Source organism: Colossoma macropomum, unplaced genomic scaffold (assembly GCF_904425465.1).
Source record: "Colossoma macropomum unplaced genomic scaffold, Colossoma_macropomum, whole genome shotgun sequence".
NCBI classification, from domain to species: Eukaryota; Metazoa; Chordata; class Actinopteri; order Characiformes; family Serrasalmidae; genus Colossoma; species Colossoma macropomum.
In genome coordinates this window covers 60,671-70,000 of record NW_023494820.1, presented here as the reverse complement: position 1 = coordinate 70,000, position 9,330 = coordinate 60,671, and the positions used below count along the sequence as shown (strand labels likewise).

General features: G+C 40.5%; 1 protein-coding gene across 1 annotated transcript in view; it reads left to right on the top strand.

The window, feature by feature from the left end:
• Window positions 1-7,462, top strand: part of rnf5 (ring finger protein 5) — a 19,032-nt gene extending 11,570 nt beyond the window's left edge. The window contains exons 5-6 of the mRNA XM_036560317.1: window positions 191-302; window positions 1,621-7,462. Coding sequence (XP_036416210.1) covers window positions 191-302; window positions 1,621-1,739 — 231 coding nt within the window. The 3' untranslated portion in view covers window positions 1,740-7,462. The remainder of the gene's footprint in view (window positions 1-190; window positions 303-1,620) is intronic.
• Window positions 7,463-9,330: the final 1,868 nt, after the last annotated feature.

Genomic DNA, 9,330 nt, shown 5'->3' with positions numbered 1-9,330 from the left:
TTCTCTCTCTCACTCTATATGATGTTCTAGATGCTGATTGGTTCTCCCTCTGTATGATGTTCTAGATTTAGTTTTTCCTTTCCATTTGTATGATGATGTAAATGTTGGTTAGTTTATTTTTCTGTGTGATGTTCTCTCTCTGTGTATGATGTTCTAGATGCTGACTGGTTCTCTCTCTCTCTCTCTGTAGCCGTTCCAGGGCTTTGGGGACGCAGGCTTCCACATGTCGTTTGGAATCGGAGCTTTTCCCTTCGGTTTCTTCACTACAATCTTCAACACCAACGACCCTTTTCACAGAGCAGGTGAACCTCAGCATAGGCTCTAGATATTCATATATATCATATATAGTTCAGCCCCACCATTCAGCTACAGCAGTTTAGCTCCACCATTCAGCTACAGCAGTTTAGCTCCACCATTCAGCTACAGCAGTTTAGCTCCACCATTCAGCTACAGCAGTTTTAGCTCCACCATTCAGCTACAGCAGTTTAGCTCCACCATTCAGCTACAGCAGTTTAGCTCCACCATTCAGCTACAGCAGTTTAGCTCCACCATTCAGCTACAGCAGTTTAGCTCCACCATTCAGCTACAGCAGTTCTGCTCCACCCATTCAGCTACAGCAGTTCTGCTCCACCCATTCAGCTACAGCAGTTTAGCTCCACCCATTCAGCTACAGCAGTTTAGCTCCACCATTCAGCTACAGCAGTTTAGCTCCACCATTCAGCTACAGCAGTTTAGCTCCACCATTCAGCTACAGCAGTTTAGCTCCACCATTCAGCTACAGCAGTTTAGCTCCACCCATTCAGCTACAGCGGTTTAGCCCCACCATTCAGCTACAGCGGTTTAGCCCCACCATTCAGCTACAGCGGTTTAGCTCCACCATTCAGCTACTGCAGTTCTGCTCCACCCATTCAGCTACAGCAGTTTAGCTCCACCATTCAGCTACAGCAGTTTAGCTCCACCATTCAGCTACAGCAGTTTAGCTCCACCATTCAGCTACAGCGGTTTAGCTCCACCATTCATCTACAGCAGTTTAGCTCCACCATTCAGCTACAGCAGTTTAGCTCCACCATTCAGTCTACAGCAGTTTAGCTCCACCATTCAGCTACAGCAGTTTAGCCCCACCCATTCAGCTACAGCAGTTTAGCCCCACCCATTCAGCTACAGCAGTTTAGCCCCACCCATTCAGCTACAGCAGTTTAGCTCCACCATTCAGCTACAGCAGTTTAGCTCCACCATTCAGCTACAGCAGTTTAGCTCCACCATTCAGCTACAGCAGTTTAGCCCCACCATTCAGCTACAGCAGTTTAGCCCCACCATTCAGCTACAGCAGTTTAGCTCCACCATTCAGCTACAGCAGTTTAGCTCCACCCATTCGCACTGAGGTAATAAGGAGTGTTTCAGCACTGATTTTTGAATGAGTCACAATACGGGTAAATCAATCAGAACAGAGTTCATTTACATATATCAGTCTTAAAGCTACATTAATTATGGTTTTTTTTTGAGACTTAAAACCTCACAGATATTATAAGTGAACCTAAAAAATGAAATACCATAATAAAACAGAATTTGGGCCGAATATTCAAGTAAATGTTTATTATTTCCTGTTTTCTGCTCTTTTAGATCCTCACTATGCAGGAGATCACCAAGGCAACGGTAACCCGAACAACGGCAACAACTGGCAGGACTCGCTCTTCCTCTTCCTTGCCATCTTTTTCTTCTTCTGGATGCTGAGTGTGTGAGTGCGTGTGGGCGAGAGAGGGAGAGATACTGAGAGAAAAGGGGAGAGAGAGAGAGAGAGAGAGAGGGCAGAGATTAGTGGACTCATACACATACGGTACTGTTAACAGACGAGCTCTGTGTGACCCCACGCTCAGCTCTGTCTGGAGACGTTTTTCTGTTTTTATTTTTGGGAGGAATAACTTCACTCTTTCTGTCTCTCGCTCAGTGTTTTCCTCTTCCTGTCTGTCTGTCTGTCTGTCTGATTTGTACATATATGCACTCCTACACTGAGAGACAGACTGATACACAGAGATGTGAGGCGTGATTAAAGACGAGAGAGAGACCGTAAAACGGCCGCACTGCAAAAATGATATCTGAGCAAGAGGAAGCGTCATATACAGTTGTGTGCAAAAGTTTGTGCGCCCCTGTCAAATTCCATGTTGTTGATTTGAGTGTAAATAAGTGAATACATCCTCTACGGAGACACACTACTGAACATTATAATACATGACTACTGTTTATTTACTGAATTTAGCATACTGGGGGAAAAATATACCATATAATATGATCTGTGCAAAATTTATGGCACCCTTTTTAGGTTATGATTTGTATTTCCAGTTAGTTGGATGTAGGAAATTGCGCACTATAATTTGCAGAAACTGCTATATGTGAGTCTCTCTGTAAAGCAGTGGTGCTCAATCCTGGTCCCGGAGATCTACCACCCTGGAGAGTCCAGATCCAACGCACCAAGCTCATGTACTCAGATGCCCCTGCATGCCTTGATTACCTGGATCAGGTGTGTTAGATTAGGGGTGGAGCTAAACTCTGCAGGGTGGTGGATCTCCAGGACCAGGATTGGGCTCCCCTGCTGTAAAGGATGTGTTAACTTATTCAGTAAAACCTAAATTAACCGAAGGTGTTCAGATATTTGCATAAGACTGTATAGTGCACTAAGTGAGCTTTGGCTTCTACACCTGTATAGTGGACTGTATGTCCAGCAGTGAGTTGTGCACACATGCCTGAATCCAAAATGGTCTTTGTCAGACATGTTGTGGACTCTTTTGGGTGCAGGAGCCATTATTTTAGGACCTACCTAGGGCACTACATAGGGAGTAGGCAGCCTTTTGAGATGTAGCCGAGGAGTTTTATGACGGTCACTGAGTCTCCCTGATGGTGTTTTGATGCTGTTTTGGACTTTACAGAGCAGCAAGATCAGAAAAAAAGAGTGAGTGAAGAAAAGAAGCTTTGGATAGACACACACAGACACACACACACACACACACTCACACACACACACTTGTGCATCTTTGCCACTCTCGGAGGAGGTTTCCTTCTGGGTTAAAAAGCTCTTCTCTAATCTTAACGCTAATCTAATCGTCGTTTTCACAGCTCCACATTAAGCAACAGATTTTCATACCAAAGAAAAGTCTTTTTACTCAAATGTTAGTTTAGTGATGTACTGAGAGAAAGTGGTTAAAATAAATAAATAAATAAAGCAGTAGATGAATATGTATGTGAAGTATTGGGGTGGGTTGTATTCGTCCCCGTTGCCCCTCCCACACAGCATTTACCGGCCTGTGCACTGTGCTAGCGTTTAAAGCTGAGGGTCAGTGTTGGTGTTATTTTGTCCCTGAGCTGAAGGTCCGGAGTTTCTGAGAGCTGGAGGTGAAGATCAGTGTTCAGAGGGGTGAAAAACCACAGCTGTTAATCTCGGACCTCAAAGGATCCAGATTATGATTCTTTAGCAAAGGATTCAGTGCATCATAAAAATCCCACCTTTCATCACGATTCGATTCAGTTTGATTCAGATATGTTGCAGGTGACTTCACTGAAGAACAACACGTGTAAACAAAAATACAAGCTAGTGGAGTAACTCAATATGTTGCATACAACTTTGTTTGAAATGCTTTGTGTAACTATCAAGTTGAACGGAATTATGTTGCAGGCAACTCACAACTAGTTGCACAGAAGTTTCTCTGTAAAGCCTTAGAATGTTTAAAATGCACTAAATACATAAAAATAACCAGAGGAACTGTTTACACAGTTGTGGAATAGAGACAGTTTTTTCTAGATCTTCTACAAATTTTATTCTAGTGGAATATAGACAATAAGAACAGTAAGGGTTTATTATTTTTGTTTTTTTGATGTTTTTACTAGATTTTCTCCCAATTAAATTTACTCTTTTTAAAAATACACTGAATAGATCAAGATCACTGGAGGAACTTTTCCCCCCCACATTTTTCCATTTTTAATGGTCTTCCCTTTCAGATCGATATAGAGCAGCCTGAGAGATCAAACTGCAAAGGCTTCCATTAAAACTCTCCAAACATTCCAGTAATAATGCAGTTGAATTGCCACCTTCAGACTTTTTACACTCCAGTTAAGAATGCATTTGTCTGTTGATCCAACTGCGTTCATTTTGGGATGTTAGAATTCATTATAATGAATTATTATGATATTCAGTATAATATGGCCTTAAAAATTACAGGCTATTTTCAAACATGACAAACCAAAAAACACACCTGCTGTATAGTTTTACTGTCTTCATTCCACCACTGTGTGACCAGGTCCTCCAATTCCACTTAAAACACTGCGTGTGTTTATGTAAAGAATTCAGAATCGGATGAAATCGTTGATATTTCAGGTCATTTAATCCTGTCCTGAAGAGTCGTAATCCTGTGAGATTGACCTGCTGGTGTTCATCTCAGCGTGTCCGAGCTCCAGATCGGGCGTGTTAGTGTTAAAGCTGGTGAAGAGCGCTGCTTCCTGTTCGCTCGTGTGTGTCGTGCGTCTCGTGTGCCAGTCCACTCGCTCTGTTATAATGCTAGTCTGGTATTCACAGATTTAACTTCGAAAAACGAGCGTTTATAAAGTCCCTTTAGAGTGAATAACCCTCACGTGCACTGATATTAGATATAAATCAGTCAGGGAATCTGAGAAGGTGTTTTTGGAGAAAGTCACAGGGTAATCAGCGCTGTGGTTACGGAGCCGGGCTGATCCATACAGGCAGAAAACCAGTATTGTGATTGATTTGCTACATTTTGGGATTGTGATACTCATCGGTGATACAGATAAAGATTGGCCTGCGTCATTTTGATCAAAATTATTAGCGTTTGTTGAGTCATGTGACCAAAATTACAGCAAAATCTACAACTTGACTACAACTTTTATCATTTCTTACATCACATTATTCAAGAAGATTTAATCATTTTGAATCCATGTCACATGGAAAAGAAAAAGCCCATGTAGAACATCTGAGATTGATCACAATAAGTCATGAAAAAGCACTGTGATTGGTTACAGGGCTCATTTGCATATTGCAATAGAGGTGGGCAATATGGCGAAAACTAAAAACTAGGACTAATTATCCCCTTTGTGTAAAGATACATGCAGTTCAGTGAGCTTAAGCACTGACGATACCTATCTGAAGCGTATTGTGACATATTGTGATGTATTTTATCACGATAACTGTTGCCATATTGCCCACCGCTGTAGTGCAGCCATCTGCAACCTCTGTGTGGCAGAGGCAATATCACAATAAACGATATACTGTACAGTCCTGGGTGTAAATTAAGCCCAGTTTTGGTCTGAATCGCTCTGTCATGTGGGTTCATCATCATTAAAAGACCTTTCCAGCTTATTACTAGGCTGAATCTGGGTGTGGGAGTCAGGACTGGTTTACCTCTAGAGGGCAGTATTTGCAGGTGTTGCGTGGAGTCCACCTTCAGTAATTACGCTAAAGGTGATTTTGTGTATTTATTGTGCTAAAACAGTAAAGCTCTGGCCTCACAGCTCATCACTTACTTTCAGTTGTCAATCTCTTCACTGGTTCCAGCTGCGCGGATAAAGGCAGCGCAAGATTTACTGGACTGGTTTCACAAAATCCAGACAGTCAGACACTCTGAAGTAGTCATAATTAAAGGGGAAGCCCACTGAAAATTACATCATTAAACCATTGAGATGTAAACAGAGACATTCAGAGTGGTTTGGTGTGAAATGGTTCAGCTGTCTTTACAGTGGTGGTGATAGGAACCAGGGGTCGCCATGACTACAACACAAATATAGACATTTTATTTACTATCCAGAACCACCAGTGAACCTACACGAGTCTTCTGAGTTCATATGGAATGATGATGATGGGAAACAGTGGAAAATCTGAAAAAATTAGTTTTCTTTGGGGACCCTTCATGTGCCCCTGCCCTGCCCTGAATGGACCCCAGATCATCTCTAAACTATCCTAAAACAGTGTCTCAGTCATCAGGCAGTGAATTCATAACCATTTCATGTAGGAACTTTCTGTGAGGAGCTTTTAGACTGAAAAAAAACGGTGTCTTGTCAAGTGAAATTATCTTAAATCTAGTGAACGTATGTAATATTTTTCGTTTTGCGATAGGTGTTTGCTTATTCCAAGATTATCTCGCTTATTTCTAGACACCTTTCACTTGTGTTGAGCAATTTTATTAAGTAAAATTATTTCATTATACTGGCAGATAATTTTGCTGGTTTCAAGCACATTTATCTGCCAATATGGTGCAATAATTTGACTTAATAAAATGACTTAAAGGTATAAAATGTCTAGAAATAAGGTACAAATCTTATATTACGCTTATACCAATCTCAGCAGGACAAATATTAGATTTATTGACTGTATTTAAGATAATGTTACTTGACGAGATACCATTACTCAAATGACTCTGAATGACTCTGTTTACATCTTTTGTTGATTATGCCTGAACATTTATGCAAGTGTAGAAATCACCAATGTAATGAAAGTGTAAAGCTAGTTTAATTACCTTTTTTCTTTTCTAATCTGTTTCTCCACTAATATTAAACGAGGGTGAAGCCATGGTTGACTAAATCAGTAGAACACAGTAAGTTGCACCTCTATTAGAATATAAAGACACAAAAACTTTAAAGTTTATATAAATAATCGCCATTATAAAAGCTTAAACTACCTTACAGCACAGTATGATTTTTACACTCTGTCTGTTGCCATGACGAGTATTCTCCCGGTCGTTAACTGTTTGTGTGTGTGTGTGTGTGTGTGTGTATATATTATATGTGTATATATGAATATTGTAAATGATGTTTTTAAGTGTATCTCATTGTTTGGTTGTTGGGGATTGATTGACAGTTTCTGTTAAACTGATCTAACGTGAAAATAATATTCACTTCTTTTTCTCTCTTGGGCAATTCCGATTGGCTGGGAATGTCGTCTTGAGCCAATCAGTGATGAGTGTGGAAAGGAAAACAGCCCGACTCCTCTCAGCTGGGATACGCCCGACCTGCCGTATGCAAATTAGACACAAATAACGAAATGGGATGAGGCCGATTCATTTCAGTGCCACCATTTAGGGCACAGAATTGAATGCATTAGTTCGAAACTGAGCTGATTATCAGTGAATTTGAGCTGTGGAGCTCATCACTGGAGTGGAACTGTATTATTATTATTGATGAGAGTGATAATCACTGCAGATTGACTCAGTTTGGCAGGGTGGTCTCGGTGCTGTAGAGGAGTTTGGGGCACTGCGACTCTTTTTGCATATCACTGTTTAATCCAGATCTTTGTATTACTCGTCTTTTTGACATTAAAACCAATAAACGGAGAGAATGTTTCTGCTGGGGACTCTTTCGGTAGGTCGTACAGTAATTAAAGCGCTGAAGGTCAATGGGGCAGAAAAATAAAATGGCTGTGATCTGTTTGCTGGCAATTAATGAATAAATGTTTCATACTGCGTACGAATGCTGTGTTATTATTTACTGTTCCTTTTACACAAAGCCAAGCGTGACTTTGACCTCATTTTCTCAGGAAACTTTGGCACAAACTTTGGCACGTTATGATCCCACCCCCTTCTGCTGTTGGGTAATCTGCCCTGGGGTGTTTGACCTCTAGGGGACAGTGTTGTGCTGAGATGATAGTCTGAATTGATCTGGCCAAATCTTGTTAATTTCTTCCAGATTCCCAAATGTGAAGTAATTCCAAGCATTCTTTATTTATCTGCATTCAGGACAGGCCCTAAGTTTGTTACGTTCTGGCTCGTTCAAAGGACGCAACATAAAGAAGGGAGACCACAAACATCCACTTATTATTTGAGGATAAGGAAAAGCTCTAGGGGAAGCCTGGAATTACTTAACGTATGGGAATCTGAGGGGATCCGTGTTTGGAAAACCTGGAAGGGAGTTACGATAAGTGAGAAGAGAATGGGCAAAGAGTATCGTTGTCTGTCAGCAAGGGCTGGGGGAACCGTCCAGTTCCCCAAATGCAGACAGTCGCCTAGTTTGACCTTAATGCTACACTGCCCTCTGGTGGTCAGACACCACCAGACAGATTTGACCGTACACAGCTTTTGGGAATAAGGGCAGTGTGTGCATCAGACTGAATTTTGAATAAAACTGATGCCCAAAATATTATTTTGGTTATTTGGCCTGAATATGAGACTCATTTCCAAACTGCCAAAAAAGTTTCTGAGTATTTTAATTGGTGACATGAGTTTGGATAAATATTAGACCCTAAACACAGTTCAGAGCATTTCAATGCTGAAAACCCCATCTATAAAATATGTGAAGTATTTTTCTCTCCAATAAACACACACATTCCATAAATAGGAGAAACTGGGCATCACTGTATCGCACTCTTTTTCCAGTTTGCGCAAAGCCGCACACGTAAGTAAAAGTGTATACGTCGAGTAGTATTTTTATTGCCCGTCAGATGGCGCTGTACACTCTAAAAAAAGATGCTTCTTCAAGGGTTCATTAGTAAAGAAAATGGTTCTATATAGAACCATGAACACACAGAGAACTCTTTGCATGGTTAAAGGGTATTTTGCATCATGACATGGTTCTATATAGCAGCCAAAAGAGTTCTTCTATAGTTACGGTGTCGAGCTTTAACTATAGAAGAACACTTTTGGTGCTATATTACAAAAAAAAAAAGATTCTACATAGAACCGTCTATAGCACATTTATGCACATTCTCCGTCAGTCTGAAGAACCCTTTAATGAACGCTTTCGTGTTCATGGTTCTACGTAGAACCATTTACTACAGAACCCCTTAAAGAACCATCTTTTTAAGAGTTTAGAGCTGAGGGTTCAAAATGCTTCTGACTGCTTCCAGCTCCTCTTCTGCTCATCCTTATTTCAGTACTTCATAGCAACAAAAACACCATTCAGAAACTGGTTTATATTCAGTGTTTTATTAAATACACTTCCATCAATAGACTCTCTGTTAACTACAACTACATAAATATAGAAATCACATAAAGGCACTTCATCTGATCACATGCTTTAATGGCAAGTTCACATTCATCACATCCAATTCAGGGCCGGAAATCTCCAAAAACAAATCTTTGTTCTGGCACTAAAAGTGTTAAAAAATCTGTGGTTTAAAAAAATCTTGGCTTTATTGAATCTTCAAATAAAATAAACAGAAGAAACTGTAAATAAAGGGTTTGTAAAGGCACAATATTACATTCAGTAACCCAAATATCAAAATGTAAATAAAGGACTTTTTTCATTTCGTTTAAATCAAATGGTACAGTACATCTCAATACAACACAAATAAACAATCTTTCAGCTCAGGTTCCAGCCAAATGCACAGCTAATCTATCAAAG